At 37.5% G+C, this 27948-nt stretch overlaps 1 protein-coding gene across 2 annotated transcripts in view; it reads left to right on the forward strand.

The window, feature by feature from the left end:
- Window positions 1-27948, forward strand: part of Dpp10 (dipeptidyl peptidase like 10) — a 1552828-nt gene that overhangs the window by 1472133 nt on the left and 52747 nt on the right. For both annotated transcript variants that reach the window (XM_005079885.4, XM_005079884.4), the window contains exons 12-15: window positions 10-48; window positions 6109-6216; window positions 17886-17977; window positions 18561-18608. In XM_005079885.4, the coding sequence (XP_005079942.1) occupies window positions 10-48; window positions 6109-6216; window positions 17886-17977; window positions 18561-18608 (287 nt within the window). The remainder of the gene's footprint in view (window positions 1-9; window positions 49-6108; window positions 6217-17885; window positions 17978-18560; window positions 18609-27948) is intronic.

The raw sequence follows: 27948 nt of genomic DNA on the forward strand, positions 1-27948 counted from the left end.
CTGTTTCAGAAATATGAGATGACATCTGACACCTGGATCTCTAAACAGGTACAGTATAGGTGGCCTGTGTCACTTATTGACCATTATGAACATTTTCTATGCATGTTTGTTATATAACTTTCTCTAAAATATTATCTCAAGTGTCTATGTAGATGGAGGAGAAGAGTTCCCATTGCAAGGATTCCCAGAATCCATGTAAATGCCACGTGGGTAAGGTGGTCTACATATAAGGAAAGCAGAGAGAGGGGATCCCCCGAGCAAGCTGGTTAATGAAATTAGTCCTAAGACTGTGAATTGGACCTGATTGAGAGACTTCTACAATGACAAGTGTCCAAGGGTACCTGAGGATGTTTCCTAACATCAACCTCAGCCCTTGACATGCACATGAAAACAGCAGCATTTACCCACAGTACCTGTGCTCCTGAAAATAAGTGAATGTATACATGCCACAGCCACACACACACACACACACACACACACGTGCGCGCGCACACGCGCACACATACACAAATATACTGCACACATGCATGCACTATAAAAATGGAAAAGACAGAGGCAAGTTTTCCAGTAATGAGGCTTTAAGCCTTTGGTTGATGTTTTTAAACAGTGATTCTTTTCCATTATGTATAATTCCAGATAGGGTACCCTATGTATTTCAGAAACTGAGGGGGGAGGCTCTAGGTCAAAGCAAACTTGGGCTATATAGCACATTGAAACAAAGCCTGGGCTCCACAACTGCTTACAAAAAATAAAGTTATATATACACATATTTAATGTATACTATATATCACATTTCACAGTCTCACCTTAGAAATTTAGAAGGAAACACAAATAGTTAAGCCAGTATGACTGATTTATTTTCATAAGTAACTCCTCACTGGTTTTCATTAAGGGCAATGTGAGGTTGTTATGCTGGTTTGGGGTAGGGTGGGTTTGTTTCCCTTTCCACATTGTTATTGTATATTATTTCAAGTGGCATATATATCGTTCATTTTAATTTTAATCTAAATATTGAAGTTTCCAAGTTTTTTTATATTCTAATTAGTAAGGCATGTTTTATTTAAAGAAGTACTTATTTTTATTTTATTTATTTATTTACTTATTTTTTAATTTTATTTTCCAGTTTAAATTTAGATAAGAATCAAGGTTGCTTCACAAGTCAGTTCCAGGTCCCTCTCCCATTCCCTCCCTTCCTCCCGTGCCCTCCCCTCCCCCCCCCCCGCTATCCCCTCATTTCTCCAGGGAGGGTGAGGCCCTCCATGGGGGTGTCCATAGTGTGTCATTTCATATAGGGCAGGGCCTAGACCCTTTCCCAAGAGTTCTGGGTGAGAGTGCACCTCACATTGTTCTATTGGAGTCCAAAGTCCGTGTGTATACTTGGGATGGGTACTGATCTGCTGCCCAAGGCTCAATAGATTCCCTAGGCCTCTTCACTGACACCCAGATTCAGGGGTCTTGATCAGTCCCATGCTGGCTTCCCAGGCTAATGCCTGGGATTCAAGAGTTAACCTTTGTCTGGTCAGCTGTTTCTGGGGGTTAAACCAGCCCAGTCTTAATCCCTTTGATCATCAGTCCTCCCTCTCTGTTACTGGCTTTCTTGAGTTCAGCTCAGTACTTAACCAAGGGAGTCTGCCTCTTCTTCGATCAGCCACTAAATAAAGTTTCTGTTTACCAGACTCTCTGGCCATAGGATTGTAGGCTGGCACTCCCCAGATCTATGTCTAAAATCCATATATGAGAGAGTACATGCCATGTTTCTCTTTTTGTGACTGGGTTACCTCACTCAGGATGGTTTCTTCTAGTGTCATCCATTTGCCTGCGAATCTCATGCTTCCATTATTTTTTTCTGCTGAATAGTACTCCATTGTGTAGATGTACCACATTTTCTCTATCCACTCTTCGGGTGAGGGACATCTAGGTTGCTTCCACGTTCTGGCAATTACAAATAAAGCTGCTATGAACATAGTGGAACAGACATCTTTGTTGTATGAATGGGCATCTTTTGGATATATGCCTAAGAGTGGAGTTGCTGGGTCTTGTGGTAGGTTTATTCCCATTCCAAGTTTTAGCATCAGGTATTTCAGTGAGTTCCAAAGCACCAAGTTCAGGGTTCATATTTCCTAATCTATAAGCAACCATGAACCCCTCTTTTCCACAGAGAACACATTTTTCTTCCATCTAGTTCTTACTTTTTATTAGTAATTGCCCATCTAGTTGTTGAAAATGTCTTCCTATAACTGTTTTTACCTTTACCCGTGTATCCAATTAATCATTGCACTTTAAGTGTTTGCTTCCATCAGTTCACTGATATTGTCCAGGTTCTGACAATGCTATCACAGTCCCTTCTAAATTGACACACACTCATTTTTCATTCTCCTGCAAATCTCTTCACCTATGGGTTCACTGAATGACTGCTCTGAAATATATATAGTCTTGGATATCACTGTAAACCTCAATTTCCCTTTCCATTCCCACAATTGAAACAACTTCATGGTCTTTCTGAAATTTACAGCACAGTCAACACTCTTGGATGGTCCATAGTAGTTAAAATTAATACCCATGCCAGTTATATAACATACCATCCTAAAAATATTTTTCTTCATCCCATTATCATTACTCTCCAATATTAGAGGATATTCACATGCCTCCTTCATTAGGAACAAATTTGTTTCAAAAAGTTTCTGGTCCATCTAGTTTTTAAACTTCGTCATAAATCACCTATTAAAATCACCTCCACCTCCTATGCTAATGAGATCAAATCTCCCAATAAAATTATTTTAAAGTCACATGTAATTTTTGTGTAATAAAATCTTTCTGTCTACTAAGATAAAACAACAGGCCAGGCGGTGGTGGCACACTCCTTTAATCCCAGCACTCAGGAGGCAGAGGCAGGCAGATCTCTGTGAGTTCGAGGCCAGGCTGGACGACTGACAGCCTCCAAAACAATACAGAGAAACCCTGTCTCGTAAAAACCAAAAAAAAAAAGATAAAACAACAGAAGAGAAATTCTCTGTTGTATCCATTGAAATATATGCCCACCTCTGTATTCAGCTCAAGAACACTGTCGTCCGTATTTCCTGACTGGAAAAGAGAATATAGAGAGACTGTTGATAGAAACATGTTCTTACTTGCTTAAATATATTCTAGGCAGAGATATAGACAACTATACACATGGAGAGAAATATTTTATTATGTGTTGTATATGTATCCCTGTTGCTATGAAAAATAAATCAAAATAAAATGGAAATAAAAATTTGAATTTATATCCAATAACATGATTCCATTCAATTAAATTGGCTGGGCGGTTATGGCACATGCCTTTAAGGCCAGTACTCAGGAGGCAGAGGCAGGTGGATCTCTGTGAGTTCAAGACCAGGTTAGTCTACAATAGCTAGTTCCAGGACAGTCTCCAAAGCCACAGAGAAACCCTGTCTGGAAAAACAAAAAAAAAAATTCAATAAAAATAAAACCAAAAGAAATTAAGAACCTTGTGAATATTGATATCTATTGAATTATTCTCCTTCACATGTATTTGTCTATCATATTTTAGAGCTATGAAAATTCCAAATATTTTAGCAGGCATGACTCTATTAAATTCAACTTTATGAATGCTGAATAGAAGACATTTCTTAACAACAAAATATCCATTTATCAAACACTCAGAAAAAAAAGCATTTAGTGGTCTGTCAGAGTTTATTTTTTTCCTTCAGCAGTACTATGAGAATCTCACTGAGTGCTTAGAATTTCATGAAATTGAAGAGCCAAGCATGGCAATGCGTGGAAACACCATTCTATGACAAGTAGGACTTCAACAGGCGCGCACAGTCACTTTCCGGATGGCAGAAAGGAAAGCAGGAAATGGACATGGTTGGCCTAAGTTCCAAGGGTCTGAAGATGTGTCACACACATGGAAGTTTACAGGATATAGCACAGGTCTAGTGCCGTGTTTCTCAGAAGCAATCTTGTGAAGGATGTGACATATGTGAAGGCAGAGAGGGAAAGAATGGGGTGAACCCAGTAATGTGATTTGTGTTCTTATTATGTGCTAAGTTATGTGATTTTTCTCACATACCTGGAGTTTCCCACTGATTACATGCAGCATAATATGTTCCCATGAATACTCACAAAGTAAACGATGGAACTTATCTTTTTTTTTTCTTTTCTTTACTTTTTTGAGTTTTTTTTTACATATTTTTTAATTTTAATTTTAAATAGCTTGTTTTACATGTAAATCCCAGTTCCCTCTCCCTCCCCTCCTCCCACACCCCCACCATCCCCCCCCCATCCTCCCACCCTATTGCCAATTCCTTCTGCATAGGGGATATCTAGAGTCTATCATTTCACTCAGGGTAGGGTCCAGGCACTTCCCTAAGAGTCCAGGCAGAGAGAGCAACACTCTTTGTGTTATGGACACACGATGTCTGATGTCTGTTAGTATTCGAGGGATAAACACTGATCACTGCTCAGGACCCCATAGGTAGCCCAGGCCTCCTCACTGACTCTCACATTCAGTGGGTCTGCATCGGTCCCATGCTGGCCTCCCAGCTGTCGGTCTGTCTTGACATTGCTGTTAAGAATGTCTATCCCAGGTGTTGGGGATGTATCACTGAAGGATTTAATCTCCTTGCCCTATGTTACACATGTTACAGAGCAGTGCTGCATGCATACATGAGTCACACACCTATAAACAGATGCACAGATGTTCAGTGCATTACTGAATGCTGTTAGGTGGTTCAAGAAATGGAAAATTTAGGCAGACAAAAGCTTTGGGGACATCAGATGATTGTTATGAATGAGGTGACACTAGAGCTGACACATGAGAGCAGAGCTAGACACAGATAAGAAAACTATGAAGGCCATGGTGAAGTAGGCACAAGCTCAGGCCCAGGGAGAGTAAAAGGAGAGAGCTAAAGTTTATGACAGCAAGGTGAGGGCATTTGCAGGACCAAGAGAACATTTCAAAGTCTTACAACAGGGGCAGGAAAAAACGATTCGGGGGTTAGAGCACCCACTGCTCTAGCAGAGGACCTGAGTTTGGTTTCCTGAACCCACTTGGGTGATTCATGGCCACCTATAAATCTAGCTCCTGGGGAATCTCACAACTCTGGTCTCCACAGACACTGCCACATAAGCACAAAAATATAATTTAAGATAATTAAAAATTTAAAATGTTTAAATATTACATAGGAAACCACACTACAATATAATAATTCTTTAATTAGGCAGAAAGGAATGCAAAGCTTTGTCAGAGACCAACTTTCTTAATGTATTGTGTGTGTGTGTGTGTATGTGTGTCCTTGTGTGTGTGTATATACATATATGTCTCTGTATAAAATTAGTACATATATATATATATGTACGTGTGTGTGTGTGTGTGTTCTTCCTGAGCAGGTGCACACACACACACACACACACACACACACACATGCACGCACCACACGAAACACTGTAAATGCATATATGACTAATTTAAAAAATTTAACAATTGTATACATGTATGTCACTGTGATTTAATGAAAAACAGCTGAAAATGGGAATTTTGTGCATGTATTTGAGGAGAAATGAACATTAAAGACAGGGGATGTAGAGTAAGTGATCTTCTGTCATTTCCAAAATTGTGGCATTTTACTTTTTATAGTTTTAGCAAATGTTGTTGTGTGCACTATCAGAAATGAAAATCCTGGTAGTAAAGTTGCTCAGTAAAAGATTTTATATAAATGCTTCTTAAAGACTTTTCACGATTAAAAGAAATGATGATCTGGCCTAAATAATTAATTTACCTTTTCTCTTATCTTTATGAGATAAATTACCGAGTGCAAACTTGGGTCAAGTTGTAAAATTTCTTGTCTGTATTCATTGACACAGGTCTTCACTCTAATTTTTAATCATTTCATCCCACGTGCATGAAACTTGCCCATTCTTTCCACTTATATTACTACACATGACATTAAATTCACTTTCTAGAATTCTGAATGGCATGCTTTTTTCTAAAGCAGTGTTTCTATTTCTCAAACTAATTAAAATTCAAACAGTAACCCATGCATGATGCTGAGTAGAAAGGACCCCCATCTAAGTTCTGAGTTTCTTCCCTGTCCTTCTCTGTTATAGAACGAAGAGCCTGTGTTTTCCAGAGATGGAAGCAAGTTCTTCATGACTGTTCCTGTCAAACAAGGTGGCCGAGGAGAATTCCACCACATAGCTATGTTCCTGGTCCAGGTAGGTCAGGGGATCTTTCTTTGGTTTAGTTTCATTGTCACTGATGGTTCAACACTTTGTTATTTTATTTGAATGTGTGTGTGTGTGTGTGTGTGTGTGTGTGTCTGTTGGCGTGTGCACAGGTGAGCACGAGCAACGGCTTACTTTTGGAGGTCAGAAGACAATGTCTAGTGTAAGTTTTTTCCTTTCATCTTCTTTAAGGCAGGCTCTCTTGTTTTCAAATTCTGCTTATGTTAGGCTAGCTGACTGACAAACTTCCTGAAGTTCTCTTGTCTCTACCTTAGGAATGCTGGGGGTTACAGATGCATGCTACCAAATCAGACTTGTACATGGTCTCTGGGTTTTGTAACTCATGTCCTCATGCATATGTGATAAAAGCTGTATCAACTAAATCATTTTCCCAGACCCTGCAGCACAATTATTGTGCCATTCAAAACCTAGAGTGAGTGCCATCAATCCCATGGAGCTCACACATATTTTCAGAATATAATGCCATCAACACACATCACACACATATACAAGCTATATCATCACAATGTCAATAAAATTTAAGCAACAGTATGTGCTGTGATTTGAGGGCCTGGGTGGCCTTGAGCTCACTATATAGTAGATGATGACCTCCTGTACTCCTCTACCAGATGCCAGGATTATGGACACAGGTCACCATCTCAGTTTATGCAGTTCTGGGGATAAAATCCAAGCTTTACATATGCTAAACAGGTCCTCTGTCAGCTGATTTTCATTTCCAGCTATGGGATATAGAACTTTGTTTTTGTTGTTTTGAGGCAGGGTCTCACTGAATAGCTCTGGCTGTCTTGCTATGTGACCCAGGCTGTCCTGGAACTTGCAAGGATACAGCTGACTCTGCTTCATGAGTGCTGAGATTCAAGGTGTGTGTCCTCACACCCAACTGGTATATAGAGCTTAATAAATAAAAATCATGCTAATCTCAAGAGACTGGGAAAAATCTAGACAGGTTTTGTTCATTAAATACACATATCCTAGTTTGTACAAGTAAAACACTCTAGGCATTACATAAGTTTTGAATGTTTGGACAAGCAATATCGCTCAGAAGGTAAAGGGGATTTCCTTGCAGAACTGGTGACTTGTGTTCCATCTGTGAAACCCATTTAAAGATGGAAAGGAAGAAAGACTCCACAAAATGTCTTCGGCCTTGCACATGCATGCCATAGAATGTGCACCCACACATATACCTAGTGTACTCTCAATAATAAATTGAAATGCATCTATACTAGAAAATGAAGTACAGATTTTAAAATACAAAATAAGTTTTAGTGTGTTTCCAATGATGCAGAGATCATGCTGTACTTTAAGAACTTTCTGAAAAGAAGAAAGAAATGTTTTTCCTTCTAAATCTAAAAAGAATTTCAAAAGCTTAAATTATTTTAAAATCAGAAAGTTTATTAATACCTGATTTAAATATGTCATTATTGGTGAGTCAATTTAAATTTAATTTTCAATAATGAGCATTCAGGAGGAAATAAACATCCTTGGAAGAAAAATAAACATCCCCCTCACACAGAGAGAGCTTTATAATGACAAATAATTGTAAGTAAATTACAAGTATTATGAGATCTTCCTAAGCATGTAGCCAAAAGTATCTTTTTATTTTTTTACAAAGTTTAAGTATAAATGTGGCATAAAATCCCTCACAAACCTGGTTTAATTTCTCAGGTCCTGCAACCCTTGTAACTATTCTGATGCTATGCAACATTAGTCAAACTCACTAGACAGTATAAAACCAAAGAAGGGGACCTGGCAAGGAAAAGAAATTGAAATTGGTCAGCAGGATAGGGAGGGGACAAGAGAGTAATATGGGAGTGAATGGGATCCACATAAACGATGTGTGTTTCTAAAAATGTCAAAATGAAACCCATTGTGTAAAATTAACATATACTAATAAAAACACAAATGGAGAAATTACTATTGTCTATATACCTGTTTGTTGTATCTAGTAAGTTTTACTTTGGATTCACAAAATTTGATGTCAGTACAACAACTTTACTTAGGGTTTGCCTTATTAAGCAATCTCCACAAGTGTAGCTTTCATTTTAATCATGGTTGAGATAAAAAAAATTATTAAGTTAGAAAAGTGGACAAGTTAATTATACACTCGTGAATAATGTGATTGCATTTACTTCTAAATAAATATACACATTTATATATGCAAAAATGTTCTGAGGCTTTCTGTCTCAAACTATTGATTGAGTAGAAGAGGCAGGTAGGGTTTTAAAGTAATATTTTCAGTTTCTATTTGAAAAATGAGTCATTAGGAAGTTGCTTTATCTTTTGCTAAGTAAACTTTGTGATCATTAGTGCTAGGGAAATATTTTGTCCAACAAATTGCACCTTATACATATTATAATCAGGTAACTTTATTAAATCTTCATTTTTAAGATTCATATTCATCTTATCATTTATGTGTATGTGTGTGTCTGAGTATGCATCTGTGTGTTTGTGTGTGTGTGTGAGTGTGTGTGTGTGTGTGTGTGTGTGTGTGTGTGTGTGTGTGTGTGTGTGTGTACTCGCCCTTGGAGGCCTCAAGAGAATGCCTGATTCTCTGGAGCTGGAATTACGGCTGGTTTTGAGCCACCCAACACTGTTGCTTTAGAAGAGTAACAAGTATTTCTAACTAATGAACCACTTCTTTAGTCTTTTTGAGTTGTTAAAACTGCATATTCTTCCATTTAGCTACCCTTTTAACACCCAAGATGGTCCCTTTGGTAAAGCGTCTGACATTCAGGCAAGAGGACCTGACTTTGTATTCTTGGCACTAAAAGCCAGGCATGGTCAGTCACATATGTAATGTTTGAGGGGTGGAACCAGGCAAATCACCATGGCTTACTGTGTTCAGGGAGAAATCCTGTCTCAAGAGACAAGGAAGAACTTAACTGTGGAAGACAACCTTATCAGCCTCTGGCCTGAGCACAGAGGTAGACAAACACACACACACACACACACACACACACACACACACACACACACACGTATGTATGTATGTATGTATGTATGTATGTATGTATGTATGGAGAGAGAGTAAAGGAAGACTTTAAAAATAAGTTGGAGAGTGAAAAATATGTACAATATACTACAATATAGAAAGTTCCAAATGGATTCAGTTTCCTTAATTTATTAAGAAAGGAACCAATATCTAGTATTGTGTTAAAAAGCTGGTATCCTTCAGGAAATTGTCTTTCACATTTAGTTAAGAGTTACTCTTCAAATTTTTTGAAAAATTTCCTTTATTCTTTTAATGTTCATATATGGATTAAATGGAATATCATCATAATTCCCATCTTCCCTCCATCCCCCCATTCTTTCCATGTCCCCTTTAATATATCCCTCACCCAACTTAATTTTTTGTTGTTGTTGTGTTACAACCAAAAAGTCTAGTTACTGTTGCACATATTACCTGAAGAAACACAGGGAACATACCAGTGGCCACATTCTCAAAAAAGAATGATTCTTCTCTGGCAACTATCTGCTGCCAGTAGCTCCTTAGTATGGAATGGACCAGGAGTTTTTCTAAATGACTTGAAAGAATTTCATCTTCTCTAGGAGCCAGCCTGGTGTGCAGTTTCATTCATTATTTCTGCATGACCAGAACAACCTCAAAGAGCAGCTATGTTGACTTTGCTCATCTTTCAGAGTGTGAAAAATTGTATTGGAGTAGAAAACATTTTGCTTATTTCTGGTTGACACTAGGGGCATTTACAATTTTGCCTCACTGAGAAAAGAACAATACTGTAGTATTACCTGTAAGATTCCTGCCAGATGACTCAAATTAATATATTTGATAGGGAGTCATAAGTTGGTATTTAGATGAAAATATTTTATACTTCACGAATATGCACAGAATTCACACACATGTATATGTACCACTGGTGCAACTTCACACATACATGCACATATATGTACAAAATTAGGGGACATAGTTTGAAAATCTTGTTTCAATTTAATAATAGTTATAAAACTGTTTTATCAATTGTATAAAAGTGCTGATATATAATCGCCACAGCATTTAAAAAATAACACCTGACTAAATTAATGAGAATATAAAATAGATTGCATTCGTGTCATTCCTATTATTTAGCTTTTTATTTATTGTAGCATATATTTTCAGTTCCTTTTTACATAAAAATAAGAACTTTTTCTTTAAAGATTTCGATTAATGCAATTTGGGTTTGCAACATTTAAAGAATGATACATAATTTTTCTGATATCATCTAATGGAGTTTTTAATATTTTTCATTTAACACATTCTGAAATGTGATTTTTATAGAACTGTAGCATTCACTCAAGCTTCTTATGTTTTTTTAATGATCCATTTTCATCATTAAAGTTATTCTACTCTTTGATAGAGTCTCAGACAAGAAATCTTATGCACAAACACATCTATTTCCAATTGCCCAACAAGAATATGTTTCTAAATGTTCAAAGAGTCCTCAGTGTATTAGTCAGTGTTCTCTACAGGAAAAGAATTGATTGAATAAGTACATATTGAAAGAGGAATCATAAGATTGTCTCACGTGACATAGTGGTGAAGGCCAACAATGGCTGTCACACACTGGACATGTCAATAATCCATCACTTTCTCAGTCCATATGTGTAGATGTCTCAGTAGTCTGAATCAGACTCTGAAGATCTGAAAACTTACTGGAGACTCATTTTCATTATACATTTCATGCCTAAAACTGCTAATTCTAGTTTTAGCAAATAGATGCAACATCAATAGGATAGATGAACATAGCTGGAAGACTGAAGACAAGTGAATGAAAGCAAAAGCTCTCCTTCTTTCATGGCCTTTTATTTGAGCCACCACAGGGAAGTACTGTCCATATTTATGGTGGATATTTCCACATCCAATAATCTGATCAAACTATCTGTCACAGGACGGGTCAGATGATTGTCTTCTGGTCAATTTTCGAGCTAGTTATATTGACAACCCAAATTGTGCCCTCCTCCCATTTCACCAAGAAAGTCACAGGCATATGTAATTTGTTTGTTTAGGTTTCATTTATAGTGCAAAGTGGCTTTTCAAACAAAATGCCATCATTTATAATAAAAAAGCGACTGCCCACTGCATTGATAGCCTCTCAACAGGGCACTGTTGGACTTGCATTATATTCCTGGTCTTGCCTTGGGCAGTAGTCTACTACTAATGGACATGTGCAGAATGCTGGTCATCATGGCCCCTATAGACATGGTGACCTGCAGTCTGAACAGCTGCCATTTTCATCTGTGGGGCTCAGTTGTGTCTAGTAGCCTCCTGACTCACTCAGGTCAGGTTCATTTGTTTGAAGTGGTTACTGAATGAGACCAGTAAATCTTTGCAAACATTTTGCTTTCTTGCACAAGTGTAGACGAAAATATCAGAGGGCAAGATCCCTAAGTGCTCTCAAGGTCTCTTCAGTTTGAAGTATAAGAGTTGTCTTCACAAGCTTTTAATGGATTTTTTTCAGATTTATAGAATCTATCCCTTGTTAAGGTAATTTAATATGGAGAAATAATTCTTTTTTAGTCTCCTATCTAATATGATTATAATTTTCTGTAAAGTGAATCATTACATCATGATATTCTCTCTCTCTCTCTCTCTCTCTCTCTCTCTCTCTCTCTCTCTCTCTCTCTCTCTCTCTCTCTCTATCTCTTTCGCCTCCACAAGTGCATGTGTGGAGACCAGATATCAACCACAGTGTCATTCCTCAGGTACTATCTACCTCAGTATTTGAGAAGGATTTCTCACAACTCCCCAAATAGTCTAGGATGTTTGAACCATGAGCCTCAGGGATTTGCTGGTCCAAGAAATGACTAAGTACTGCCCCTATGGTCAGTTATGATTATTTTCCCTAATTTCACCCATGGGGAATCACTTTCAAATCTTAACGTTTTCACATCACTCACTTTGCAGAGCTTTTTATCTCTTTGCCTTCATGATAATACATTTTCATAATGCCAAATAATTATTAAACTAATTATTTTTATTAGCATCTAGTTGACTTGATATATCTTTATAATACCAACTATTTGTTCAATGTTTCAGTGAGACAATATGCTTAGTGCACATTCATTTGTATACTGAAATATTACATGACATGTGTTAGTAAAATTACAATATCTGCACCCAAAGTAAAATACTTGCATATCCTTATATACATGTTTCCAAATTTCTTTCATTGTGAATATATGAAAGCAGAATTATGAACATTTCCTTTAGTTTCACATAGTCTATTAAAACAATATTTGGAAAGCATTATTTGAGGGTTGTAGTGGTGACTCAGTGGCTAATAGCACTTACTCCACAAACATCAGAGTTGAGATCCAGGATTCATAAATACCTATCCCTCCTGCTCTTAAAGTAATGGGGACAGAAGTAGTGATAGACCTTGCTGGTTTCCAACCTAGCTATAAGAAATGCCTCAGGCTCAGCAAGACACTCTGCCTTTGTGGAATAGAAGACAAGTACTGTAAAAGAACACCTAGTACCCTCTTGTGGCCTCCACCCATGAGCATAGGCAAGAGCACCTTCACACACACACAAACACACACACACACACACTATGGACATGCCCAGAGGGGTGTCTCTTAGGTCATCCTGATCATGTCATGTTGAGAGGCAAGATTAACCCTCACCATACCTTTCCCACTCAGAAACGTCTGAGCATAGTCTCCAGACTGTAATTTTTTCAAAACTGTGTTAAGGAATAAAAAAAAATGCTCATTGTTGCTTCTGCCTACTTTGCCTATATAAGAAGTTTCACACAGGAGAGTTGATGGCTCCACTCGGAACCATTTAAGTTTGCTTATTCATTATAAGTACCATAGAGAATAGCATGCTCCCAATTCATAATCCTATCACCTAATCAACCCAATAAAGGTTTTTCATTAAATTTCACTAGTCTATCTGATTAGGACATTGTCTGAAAACAATGAGTTCATTTCCTGTGGTGAATAGACAGTAAATTAAAGCATGCTATTTTTAAGCAGTACGGTATTTCTCTTATTTAGAGAACATAGACTTTAGGTAGAATTTATTATCAGATATTTGAATAAACAGGGAGTTATTGAATGACAAACACAGGCACTGCTAAATGTGCCAACATGCTTCCAGTTTTTAAATATAAATGCATGGTTCATATTTTGCTTTTCTTCATTAGATAAAATCACCATTTTAGCATGTGTGTGTGTCTAATGTCTGGTCTCCTATACAACCACTCTATTCTGGATTTCCAGCCCTCTTTGGATAATGAATGAAATCAAATGATTGTTTTATGTTTTGTTATGAATTTAAAGTTTAAAAGTTAAATTAAAAGTATATTGCTTTGTTGTAACCTCTTTCAGAACTACACCCATGTTCATATCTACACTCAATATTTTTATTCTGCCAAGTTTGTGTAGAAGAGATTATGGATTCGCAAAAAGATATTATTACTATGCAATACAAATTATATTCTTTTCGACATTGTTAAATTTACACTCCTTGCCCTGAGAGATAGTTCAACTGGAAAAAAGATACTTGTGACCAAACTTGACATCATAAGTTTAGTCACTGGAGCTTACAAAGAAAGAGAGACATGACTCCCACATGTTGTCCTCTGACTATCACACATATGCTGTGCTCTACACACACACACACACACACACACACACACACACCAATGTTAAAGATGTAGATTTCCTTTCTATGACTATATTACCAGAAAGCATTTGCAAAACTACCCTAGTTCAGAACCCTTTGTGTAAATTAATCAAGTCTCAACATTTATTTTATGTGCTTGATAATAATATAATACATTTTATTGTTTTGGAATGAGTTGTTTGGAGGCTATACAAAAGTTAATGTGTTTACTGCTATGGAGCATAGTATTCTAATGCAAACCATGGGAAAAATTAGTGAGGCCCTTAGTGAAAAAGTGGGTTCTTGCTTTCCCCGTAGAGATTATTTGCCTTGTTAGAAATGAAACAACTGAAAGTGATGGATATTGAAAATAAAATTAAAAGGTCATGAGCTTTCTATAATGTGACAACAATAGACTTTTTTCATAATCTTAAAAGTGTAGGTTTGTTGCAGTAATGTTTTAGATCCCTGAGACACATTCTCACCATTAACACAGTCTGACTTTGGATTTATATAGTGCAATCTGTATTGAACTCCTGACCTCCCTGCTCATTCTTCTCTTTCTGGGGCTGTGGGTATGCACAACCTCAACTTGCTTTAAATGTGTAATATTTGGGACGAAATATGTCTTTGGAGTGAAGACTGAATGATTATTATTTTTATGTAGACTGCATTCAAGCATTTCTTAAGTTTTATTTTTATTCAGAATCAAACTAAATCAAACCATATATTAACCACCAAAACTTACCTAGAACTCAGAAATCTGTGAGCCAAAAGTCTTTAGAAATATTCACAATTATGAAAAAATAATTACATTTTAAGCATTTTTTCATCTTGAAATTGAGACTATAGATGAACTAAATCCCTGATGCAATAGAACTCTGATCTTGGACCTATCAAGGAAGATCCTGAAAGCAGGTAAGTACAGCTGCCTGATGTCGTTTTTGGACTCCAGCCTGACCTTTGGTGTGTAACTCACTAGAGCAGCACAGATTTTCTGTTGTCCTGGCATTTGTACCTATGGTCTACAAAGACTTAAATCATATTATTACCTCAGACAGTCCATAAAGAACTTTATATAAAGTGAATAGTGATGGGCAGAAGCCCAGAATATTTATAAGGACAAGATTCCTTTAACTTGTTTTCTTCCTTCCTTTGAGGCAGATTCTGGTGCTATGACCTGGCTTACTGCGTAGCCAGGCTGTCACATACTGCGTAGCCAGGCTGTCAATCACATACTTCCCAATTCTTCTGTCTGAGAATTCTGAGCTGAGAGTTTGTAGGTATGCTCCAATATAGTGGCCAGGAATACAGCATGTAGGAAGATGGTAAAACGTAGAAGACTAAGAATATTTTGAAGAAAGATTGTGTTACTATGGGAAAATGTGGCTTATAGACTATGTATTTGCCTTCTGTTTCAAACAGAATTGGCAGTAAGATGTGGTAAGAAAATCCCTCCAATCATGCATCTATATTCTGAACATAGTTACATCAAAGATACCTTTGGAATGTTCCTTAGGTAATAACATTCTCTAGGGACAAAATTATAAAACTAGGAGTTAATAACAGCAATTACAACTTTTCAAAGACCAAAGTTCTTTTTTTAAAGAACTTCTTATCCTAGACATAAAAAACAATAAATTTCTCATTGTATCATTTATCTGTATTCCAAATATCTAAGTCTACTTTATTTACTTGTCAACTCTTTAATACAGAACAACATAGATGTATTTAATTTCAACTGTGACTAATTTTTTCAGTTTATTTCTTTGTGTGTATATGTAGTCACCAAGTATGAGGATGTGTAGAAGTCAAAGGACAGCATTCAAGAGTTGCTACTCTCCCTTTCACTATGGGTTCTGGGATTCGAACTCAGGTCATCAGGCTTGTATGGCAAGTGCTTACACCCACAGAGCAATGCCACTGGCTTTACCTTTTACTTTATAAGATATTAAAGGTTCCAATATGGGTGGGGAATGTCTTTCACAATCCTTACATCAGCGGTTCTCAACCTGTGAGTCCTGACCACTTTATGGGTTGCAAATCAGATATTTACATTATAATTCAAAGCAGTAACAAATTGTAGTTGTGCATTAACAATGAAATAATTTTATGGTTGTGTCACTATGACATGAGGAAATGTATTAAAGGGTCACATCACTAGGAGGTTTGAGAACACAACCCTGAATGAAAAACTGTAATGACTGCTGAGAGAGAATGAGGATAAGTGAGTCCTTTCCAGAGAAGTCTGTGCTAAGCAAACTTATCTCAAGTGACCAGTTTTAAACACAAGTGCATGTGAACAATTCTAAATCAACTCAGAGAGTTGCATTTATGTATCATATATGTGCTTATAGAAATAAATGTCCATGCATATATGTGTGTATGTATATGTATGTGAAAAAGAGACAACAATAATTAAAGAATTCAAGAATTTGAAAGCTTATTAGAGGCACATATGAGTTGAAGGGGGAGAGATGGATATAAATAGTGTAAATACACTACTCACTGATGAAATTCTCAAAAATGTTAATGGGAATCCCTTCCTAGATAGATGCATGCCAATACATTTAGAGTTCAGATATCCTCCTGTTTACATTTTACTTTCAAATCATTCAAGTAAAAGGAAAAAGAACAAATATATTCAAAGCACTGCCCCTTAAAGAATTGCTTTTATATTTAATCTTCTCGACCTTGGTATATTTTTCCCTCAATATATGTTTTTATTTAAATTAGAAACATGAATGTTTCACATGTCAATCCCAGCTCCCTCTCCCACCCCTTCTCCCTTGTCCCTCCATCAGCTCCCCCAGTCCCCCACCCCATCCCCATAAACTTTTTTAAATAAGTAGAAAATATGGTGCCACGTGACAAAAGAATAAAGAATAAGAAAAAGTAAGTGTCTTGGGAGAAAACATAAAAGACGAAGAGCCAGGGAAGTTCACATTGCCAGTGAACTCTAAAAAAGTACAGATGTTAGAAAAGCAAAGCCAGTCTTGCATGTTGACACAATGCAGCACTCTAGACTCTAGAGGCTGATTATGTATATTTATATTTATATATATTTATGTCTGTAAACACACATGCACACACACACACAAACACCATGCAACACTTTCTCTCATCCAGCCCTCCAGAGACTGAGTCACATGTGGTACCACATGTCTGTCAACTAGAAATCAGGAGGCTGAGGCAAAATCATCTCCAGTCTTAAAAACAAACATAGAAAGGTAAGCCACCAGAGGTTAAGAGCATGTGTGTGTCCTATCACCAAGAGCCCCAGCCCCAAGTGGTTTCTCATCTATGTACCTCTGGAAACATAAGGAAGTTTCTTTTAAGAACAAAAACCTGGGAATCCTAAATGCAGTCTGAGGGTGAGTTTTGTAGGACATCAGGATGATTGTGGTCGATGAATCTTTGAGTATTTCAAAACTAATAAGAAAGGTTTGGCTAGGAATGGCATGTGTCTGCAGTGAAGGGAAGGCCATTAGCTTGATCTGATCAATGTGTGCTGGACTGCGATGTCCCATGAGCATGTGCAACTACTCACACATGCAGAGTGAAGAATGCTGGTGGAGGCACACAGTGTTGTCCTGGTTTGAATGTCATACATCTTACCAATGTTACAATGGTACACACATAAGGAAGATAGGGAATAAGTAGAATTGGTAGCTTGGTTGTTGCAAAGTATTCTCTGAAACGTTTCTTATGGATGCTGTACAACTGCATGGCTGCTGCCAGTTTCAATAGAAGTCTCACTTGGAACCAAGTGCTTCCCTCAGAATAACCCGCAGCTGCAAGGCCACCTGGCACTTCCTGAACTGTTTACCTATAGCACAGGGATAATGGCACTGTCCCACCATGGTCTCTCTATTGGAACACCCATGAGTCCTTGATTTTAATATAGGAAACTGAATGTTAATCTACAAAGAATTAGGTGAAACAAAGGCTGCTACTATTCTCTTTTGTTTACCAGAGAGAAACTATTTAAGTAAAAACAAAAAATCAATATTTTCAATTTTATGTTTTGCAGAGTAAAAGCGAGCAAATTACAGTGCGGCATCTGACATCAGGAAACTGGGAAGTGATACGGATCTTGGCCTATGATGAAACAACTCAAAAAATGTGATTTTTTCTTTTGCTTCTCCAAATGGGCTGCTATCAACATTGTCGAGTATAATCTTTTCTATTATAAAAGAATACTTTTCTTAGCAAAGTTCTTGTTCAAGTAAGCTACCCATGCAGTAATAACCCTCTCTTGGAAAGCATCCTTATGGACCACATACTGCTCTTGGAGAGGACCCAGGTTCAGTTCCCAGTACTCATATTAGGAGGCTTGCAGCTACCTATAATTCCTCCTCCAGGGGAATGTGACGCCCTCTGCTGGCCTCCATGTACACTTGCACGCACATGCAAATATAAATACAGATACACATAAATAAAAACATATCTTAAAATTGTTAACTTGGTATCATTCCCAGACACTATACCCAGACCCAGGACTATCATATACTCTTAAGACTTTGGGAAAAAATTTAAAGTCAAGTGATTATTTTACAAAGCAAGGTACATTCGTTTCCCAGGTGAAACAAATTCCCATGAGTGAATAATAATACAGACCTTGCCTGTGTTTTTAAAATTCAAGTGAAACCTAAGGTTGACAAAAAATAAATATACCTCTAATGCCCTTGCTATTTTTTCCCCACAGTTACTTTCTGAGCACAGAGTTTTCTCCCCGAGGGAGGCAGCTATACAGGTAGGTGGTATGAACTCTTTTTCCTTATGTTGGCTTTTCAGAGCCATGAACACAAGACAACAGAGGTGCAGGGGAAGCTCAGCTCATTTTCAATATGGCAAGAGAAGATCCAGTCTCCATGTGACAACCTCACACTCTTGGTCTTTTCTCTTGGGCATGGACCTCAGCAAGTCAGACCTCAGCAATCTGAATTAGGATTTCCTCTCTTGCTACTTACACATTTTTTTTAATTTGTTGATAACAAAAAAAGACATAGCTTTCCCTTTCGTTTCAGAGAGAATAAAAGATGGTTTATTCTGGAGCCAGACATGAGTGACAATGGCCTGGGAACACAAATTTTAGAAACCCCAAATACAATGTTCCAAGTGGGTAACAGTTTCAAAGAGCTTTTACATTAGAGGACAAAGAAAGTCATGAATCAAGACACAATTGATAGTACACAATTTACAGTAAGCCTGTGAAATATGTGCTACATGCTCAGCTGCTGGGATCTGATGATTCATCTTAATTTGGGTGTTGGCAGAAGCTAAGGTTCTCTTCACATATCCCAAAGGAATTCACCTAACAGTCACCACAATATCAGTTAATACACAGAGGAAACCAATAAATGGCTATTCAGGAGGCTAAGATAGCCCAAGATAATCGGGCTCTGAATGCACAACATTCCAACTTCTCTACCATCACTTAAGTTCTAAGCATTCAGTCAACCTCTGTAAATGTTTCTTGGAAATTTAGTTCACATTGTAAACACAACAATGAAGATATGAGAAAACATGGCTTAGTTTTCAATATGGCCTACCTATGCAAGAAAGGACCTTACACTCTCACTCTTGTCTCTTGTGTGTGACCTTCTGGGAGCCTGGGGAACTATGCCAAGAGTAGAGATTTCACTATCACTTCTTTTCATTTATCCACTTTTATAGTTTCACAGTACTTTTTATGTATGTGTATATGACTTTTCTCACCTCCCCACATAAAAGACACTTACATATTTTCCTAGTAATCTTTCCTTCTGAACAATCTCATATTAAGTTTTCTGTATATCAATCAATGTGGCATAAATATAATTTATTCCTGTAGTGATGGACAGGAATTGAATATAAGTTACAGCAAGCAATGGCTTTTTTCCATGTCTTTTCTTTTTTGTTTGTTTGTTCTTGTCGTGTTGAGGTTCATAAAATTAAATAAAATTTTTGAAGAGGTAGACTTATCTGAGTCTAGAATGTCCTTTGCTTAAGTAAAATGACACAATACATTCATGAATATTCAAATCTGCCCAGCATTCCCAAATGTAAAGTAAATTCATCAAGGGCTTAAGAGCTCAGCTACTCAGCTTTAAAATGTCTCCTCATTCTGCCAGCTCTCAACCGGACCTCACAAGAATGATTTTTTATTTGGGACAGGCAAAGGGCCTATTATTTCTAGATTCTACATGCACTTGCGAATTTCCATTTCACACACCTATTTTAAACATGTTAAGGCTGCTGTGGTTATTCTCAGTGGAAATTCACCCTGTTTGAAGAAGGCTCACCTCTCTTTCTTACCAAGTAGCCCGGGCTTTTTTTTTTTTTCCTTTTTTTTTTTTTGAGAGAGAGAAAATATGTATTTCAGACTGGGGAGAAAGTGCTCACTAGAAGTATGGGGACTGTGATTATGATTTTTAGCTCCTATGAAAAAGCTGGGTAAATGAAAACCCAGCATTTGAGAGGTGAAAATGTGGGTTCCCCAGAGCAAGAAGAGGCAAGACCTTAGTTCATAGAAAGACTGTCTAATTAAACAAAGAGGGGAGCATATATGGAAGACATCTTCATCAACCTCTGGCCTCCGCAAAATGTGTACTCACAGAAACACACATTCTGCAGAACAGTATGTCTCAAAATCTCTTTGGATCTTATCGCATCAATTAACACAATTAAGGAAACCACCCAGAGACATGTTCAGAAACCAATTAAATGCAGATAAATCACCATTTTGACTCTAGGTTATAGGGATCTGACAATGAAAGCTAACTTTCACAACTATGAACAATGTTTAGAGATGTAGAAATACTTGCTCATGTTTTATTCCTTTCATTTAAAATATCAACAAAAAGAAATGTTAGAGACAAGCCTTGGTCTTTGGTCAAGGTCATCGGATGAACATACTTGAAGCTCTTTGCTCTTATTAGTTTGAAGGTGATTTGAAGTACACTAACTGCTTAGATCTGGGTGGTTACTTGTCTCATGACTGGGCCTAAGCAGTCAATGGTCCATGACCTAGACTACTTCAGTGGGCTCTGCTATAAGGAGAATACAGTGCTAACAAGTGACCACTTTATTTATATATATATATATATATATATATATATATGTTATGTATAAATTTAAATTTAAATTAGAAACAAGGTTGCTTCACATGTCAATTCCAGGTCCCTCTCTGTTTCCCTCCCCTCCTCCCATGCCCTCCCACCAACCCCCTCAATATTCCCTCATTTCTCCAGGGAGGGTGAGGCCCTCCATGGGGGTATCCATAGTCTGACATTTCATCCAGGACAGGGCCATGGCTCAGGTAGTGCCAGTATGCTTGACAACAAGATGGAATTTGACCCAGAAAACTCAATCATCAGCTTGCTTGAGCTGCAAAAAGGACAGGTGGTTGATTTCATGTATGGAAGAATCAGAACTGTTACCACATCCACTGTTTGTACTTTTGCATGAAAATGTTTTTGTTTCTTTGCTTATTTGTTTGGTTTTTGTTTGTTTGTTTCAGCAATGTCATAAACTGAGTATTGTAAGGGTGACTGGGCAGATAATGGGTGAAGTTCTTGCTGTACAAGAATGAGGATCTGAGTTCTGATCCCTAGCAACCGTATAAAAAGTAGGGGTATATGCCTATTATCACAGTGCTGGATAGGCAGAAACAGAGTGTGATTCCTGGAACTCGTCAGCCAGTCAATATAGCTGAAATGGCCAGAATTGGACTCTATGAGAAACTCTGTCTCAAAAAATAGAGTGGGGAGAAGTAGCAGATGACATCCAACATCAGCATTTGGGCCCTGTATATGAATGCACATGCATATCACACATGCATACATACTAAATAAATACATCTTAAATACCAATTTGGATCTCTAAAGTGCTGGAGTATGAAAGCTTTATGGAAAAGGACAGAGAGAAAAAGGCTTCAAATCTTAGAGTTACCACTGACAAGATAAATGCAACACAGAAACTTGCTAAATGTCTCTGGGATAATGGTTTAACATCATTAAGGTTGTATTTCGTAAAACTGAATTTAGTCCTAAAAACATTTAAATAGAAAAATTCATAATCATGGTTCAAATAACTGTATGTAATTATCTCACATAGAGTGCCTAATATATCTCTGGATCGTGATGATCTCACAGCATTCCAAATATAATGTTGTAACTCTAAGGGCTACAAATAACACTAAGTCACCCCTGTGTCCCTCATACTACTTCTTCTCTTTTACCCAAAATTGTCATTTCCTTGGGATAAAAATCAATATGGTTATTATTCATATATTCATGTATATCTAAAATTGTGAACTATTCTAAAATCTGGTTGAGGACACTTTGTTCAAATAAGTTTTTGGTTACACTATATTAATCATGCATAATAACTGTTATTATCACATTTTATACATGTATATATATTATATGAAAAATATAAAGTTACTCATCTTTCTTTATTCTTATAAATTTTGGAGTGTTTGTAACTTCTTTTTTTAATTTTTTATTTAAATTACAAACATGAATGCTTCGCATGTCAATCCCAGCTCCCTCTCCCACCCCTCCTCCTTAGTCTCTCCACCAGTCCTCTCAGCCCCCTACCAATCTCCACATCATTCCCCAGGGAAGGTGAGGCCATCCTTGGAGGGAATGCCAAAGTCTGTCATTTCATCCAAGGCAGGACCTAGGCCCTTCCCCATGTGTCCACGCTGAGAGAGCATCCCTCTATTTGGAAAGGGCTCCCAAAGATCATTCATAAACCATGATAAACACTGATCTACTACTCAAGGCCACAGTGATTTCTGTGGCCTGCTCACTTACCTTATCCCCACCTACTCCTGCTTGTCTTATTCCTCTTCTTACATCTCCCTTCTACTTTCCTGTGAGAGTTTGTGTGGGTTAGGGATGTTGTCAGGGTTCTTACAGGAACATGGGTAACTAACCAGTGACTAAACCACACAAGAAAATGTCTCCCCTTCACTCAGAAGACATTAGCTCCCATAACTCCCCAAGACATCCACTATGTGAACTCCTCTTTTGAGAAGAAAGAAAGCATATGTTTTCTTCTACTGACTAGGCTAATATTGTGATTGGAACAATTTATAAAATCAAAGATATTGGTATGTGATTTAATATTCAATGAATTTATCATGCCTTCTGACCTAAAGTACCAAAATCATAAAATGAAGACAAAGATTTTCCTATTGATCTCATAGGACAGTGATAGTTCATGTATTATCGATACACAATTGTGGTTTCTTTACTTCAAATCTCAGTGCCTATCTTTGATAGAAATATTTAAGATGATGAAGTCTAGACTGCTGAGGTTACAAAGTTATGAGCTTCATTTGAGGAAAGTTGTAGAAATATTTATTCATCTTTTGGTTGACTTTAAGATTGATTTATCTGTGCATCTATGAATCTATGAAGAAGTTATTTATAGACTGCACATACAAACACCTATTTAAAAAATGTAGGGACTGGAAATAGCTCAGCAGTCAAGAGTTTATTTATCCCTAGTGTACCAATGGGCTTTGGGAGCACATTCCCTATGGAAGGATACTCTCTCATCCTACAATGGTGGAGGGCCTAGGTCCTGCCACAAATAATATGTCAAACTTCCATAATCCCTCATGGGAGACCTCACTCTACCTGGGGAGTAAATTGGGGGTGGGATGTGGGTTGGTGGGGGACATGGGAGGATGGGAAGGAGAGGGAATTGGAATTGGTATGTAAAATAAGATTGTTTTTGGTAGGAGGGCTTGGGAGGAGGGGAGGGAAAAGGGGAGGGACCTGGAATTGACATGTGAAGTAACCTTGTTTCTAACATAAAATTAAAATTTAAAAATAAAAATAAAAAATGTAAAAAAGATTGTTCTTAATTTAAATAAAAAATTTATGTTTTTCATTAGAAACAAGATTGCTTCACATATCAATCGCAGATCCCTATTGCTACCCTACTCCCCTGCCCCCAACACCCCAAATCCCCCACCCAATCCCCACACAGCTTCCCAGGGAGGGTAAGGCCCTCCATGGGGGATCTCCAAAGTCTGTCCTATCATCCCAGGGAGGACTGAGGCCCTCCCCCATGTGTCCAGGCTGAGAGAGCACCCTGCCATGTTTAATGGGCTTCCAAGGTCCATTCGAATGCCAGGGATAATTTCTGATCTACTTCCCGGGGCCCTGTAGATTGCCTAGACCTTCCCACTGACACCCATGTTCTGGGGGACTGGATAAGTCCAATGCTGGTCTCTAAAACATCAGTCTGGGGTCTATGAGCTCCCACTTGTTCAGGTCAGCTGTCTCTGTGGGTTTCACTAGCCCAGTCTTGACCCATTTGCTCATCACCCCTCGCTCTCTGCACCTGGGTTCCAGGAGTTCAGTTAAGTGTTTCGCTGTGGATGTCTTCCTCTGCTTTCATCAACCACTCGATGAAGGTTCTAGGACAGCATATAATGTAGTTGTCAATTTCATTATCATGGAGGGTATTTAAGGTAACATCTCCACTATTGCTTAGATTGCCAGTTGGTATCATTCCTGTAGATCTCTGGAAATCTAACTGGTGCCATATCTCTCCTCAAAACAATAATGACTCCCTCTATTATGGTATTTCTCATCCCCCTGTCCTCTATTCTTCCCCCAACTCAAACTCCTCTCCCCTCCTCTTCTCCCTCTATCATTCTCCTTGCTCCTTCTCCCCACCCCCCATTCTCACAATCCACTCAGGAGATCCTGTCCCATGGCCCTTCTCTGGGATACCATGCATATCTCTCTTAGGGTCCTCCCTGTTTCCTAGACACTCTGGCAGTGGGATTGTAGGTTGGCAATCTCCTGATCCATGTCTAAAATCCAAGTATGAATGAGTATATACAATGTTTGTATTTTTGTGACTGAGTTACCTGACTCAGGATGGGTTCTGCTAGTGTCATCCATTTCAGAATTCCATTGATTTTTTTTCCCGCTGAGTAGTACTCCATTGTGTAAAGGTACCATGTTTTCTCTATCCACTGTTCAGTTGAGGGGCATCTAGATTGCTTCCAGGTTCTAGTTATTACAAGTGATGCTGCTATGGATGTAGTGGAACAGATAGATGTCCTTGTTGTATAATGTGCATCTTTTGTGGATATGCCTAAGAGTAGAAATTCTGGATCTTGTTTTAGACTGAATCTCATTTTCCTGCACAATGTCCATACTGACTTCCAAAGTGGCTGTACAAGTTTGCATTCCCAACAGCAGTGGAAGAGTGTTTCCCTTTCTCCACATCCTCTCCAGCATAGACTGTCATTGGTGTTTTTGATTTTAGCCATTCTGACAAGAGTGACATGGTATCTCAGAGTTGTTTTGATTTGCATTTCACTGATGGCTAAGGATTTTTAGGACTTTCATATTTGTCTATGAGCCATTTTAGACTCCTTTATTGAGAAATCTCTATTTAGCTCTGTACACCACTTCTTAATTCGATCCTTTGATATTTTGGAGACTTTCTTCTTGAGTTCTTTGTAAATTTTGGAGATTAATCCTTTGTCAGATGTGTGGTTAGTGAATATGCTTTTCTTTTCTGTAGACTGCAGTTTTGTCTTATTGACTGTGTCTGATCCCTTGAAGAAGCTTCTCAGTTTCATTAGGTCATGTTTATTAATTGTCTATCTCAGTGTCTGTGTTATGGGTGTTATGTTCAGAAAGCGATCTCCTGTACCAATTCATTAAAGGGTACCTCCACTTACTCTTCCAAGAGGTTCAGTGTGTTTGTATTTATGTTGAGGTCTTTGATCCATTTGGATTTAAGTTTTGTTCATGGTGATAGACATGAATCTATATGCAGTCTGCTACATGCCAGCATCCAGTTATGAAACACCATTTGCTGAAGATGCTTTCTTTTTTCCATTGTAAAATTTTGCCTTCTTTGTCAAGAATCAAATTCTCTTGGTGTGTGGGTTAATATCAAGATTCTCAATTTTATTCCATTGGTCTACTTGTCTATTTTTATGCCAATACCAAGTTTTTTTCAGGAATATAGGTCTATATTAGAGCTTGAAGGCAGGGATGGGGATTTCTCTGGAAATTCCTTTATTGGACAGGGATGTTTTGGCTATACTAGGTCAATATAATGTTGATTATTATTCTTCCAATATCTGAGAAGAATTGTGCCAGTATTTTAATGAATATTGTATTGAATCTGTAGAATGCTTTTGGCAAGGTTGACATTTTTCTCTGTTGGTCCTACCTATCCAAGAAAATGGGAGATCTTTCCATTTTCTGGTATCTTCTTTAACTTCTTTCCTTAAAGACTCAAAGTTCTTGCTATACAGGTCTTTCACTTGTTTGGTTTATGTTACTGCAAGATGTTTTATATTGTTTGTGGCTATTGTAAAAAGTAATATTTCTCTGATCTCTTTCTCAGCCCATTTATCATTTGTACATAGTAGGGCTACTGATTTTTAAGTTAATCTTGTATCCTGCCACTTTGTTGAAGGTGTTTATCAGCTGTGAGTATTCCTTGGTAAAGTTTTTTGGGTCACTTATGTCACCGTTCATCATCTGCAAATAGCTAAAGTTTTGCTTCCTCCTTTCCAATTTGTATCCTCTTGATTGCCTTTTGTTGTTGTCTTATTGCTCTAGCTAGAACTTCAAGTACAATATTGAAGAGATATGGAGAGAGTGGATAGTCTTGTCTTGTCTTCTTCCTAATTTTAAATGCATCTGCATTGAGTTTCTCTCCATTTCGTTTGATGTTGGCTGTTGCTTTACTGTATATTGCTTTTATTATGTTCAGATATGTTCCTGTTATCCATGATCTCTCCAGGATCTTTGTCATGAAGAGGTATTGAATTCTGTCAAGGACTTTTCCAGCATCTAGTGAGATGATTATTTTTTTGCAGTTTGTTTATATGATATGGTGGATTACATTGATAGATTTTTGTATGTTAAACCATCCCTGCATTACTGGGATGAAGCCCACTTGATCATGGTGGATGATTTTTCTGATGTGTTCTTGGATTCGATTTGCCAGTATTTTACTGAGTATTTTTGCATCAATGTTCATGAGTGATATGGTCTGTAGTTCTCTTTCTTCATTGCATCTTTGTGTAGCTTGGGTACCAACGTAATTGTAGCCTTGTAAAAAGAATTTGGCAATGAACCTTCTGCTTCTAATGGGTGGAACACTTTTAGGAGTACTGATAATAGGTTTTCTTTGAAATTCTGGTTGAATTCTGCACTGAAGTCATCTGGATCTTGGATTTTTTTTCTTGGGAAACTTTTGACTAGGGGTAATTTGCTTATCTGGGTAAATTGCTTATCTGTTTTTGATTTAATTTTGGTAAGTTATATCTATCCAAAAAATTGTCCATTTCCTTTTAATTTTCTAATTTTGTGGAGTCAGGTTTTCAAATTATGATCTGAAAATTCTTTGGATTTTCTCAGTGTCCATTGCAATGTTCCCCTTTTCATTCTTGATTTTATTAATTTGCATGTTCTTTCTCTGCCTTTTGGTTAGTTTGGATAATGGCTTGTCTGCCTTGTTGATTTTCTTGAATAACCAACTCTTTGTCACATTCTTTTTATTGTTTAGTTATTTAGCTCAACTTTATTGATTTCATTCCTCAATTTGATTATTTCCTGGTGTCTACTCCTCCAGAGTAAGTTTGCTTCTTTTTGCTCCAGAGCTTTCAGTTATACTGTTAATTTTCTAGTGTACCTATTCTCCAGTTTCTTCATGTGAGTACTCAGTGCTCTGAACTTACCTCTGAGTACTGCTTTCGAAGTGTCCCATAAGTTTGGGTATGTTATGTCTTCATTTTCATTGAGTTCTAGGTAGTCTTTAATTTCTCCCTTCCTTCCTTCCTTCCTTCCTTCCTTCCTTCCTTCCTTTCTTTCTTTCTTCCTTCCTTCCTTAACCCAAGAATGGTGCAATTGCACTTTGTTCAATTTCTATGAGTTTGTAAGGTTTCTGCACTTTGTGTTATTGTTGAATTCTAACTTTAAACCATGTGTATCCAATAGGATACAGGGGATCATTCCAACATTTTTGTATCTGTTGATGTTTGCTATGTTATCAAGTATGTCGCTGATTTTAGAGAAGGTTCCATATGACACTGAGAAGAAGTCATATTC

Source organism: Mesocricetus auratus, unplaced genomic scaffold (assembly GCF_017639785.1).
Source record: "Mesocricetus auratus isolate SY011 unplaced genomic scaffold, BCM_Maur_2.0 Super-Scaffold_100676, whole genome shotgun sequence".
Lineage (NCBI taxonomy): Eukaryota > Metazoa > Chordata > Mammalia > Rodentia > Cricetidae > Mesocricetus > Mesocricetus auratus.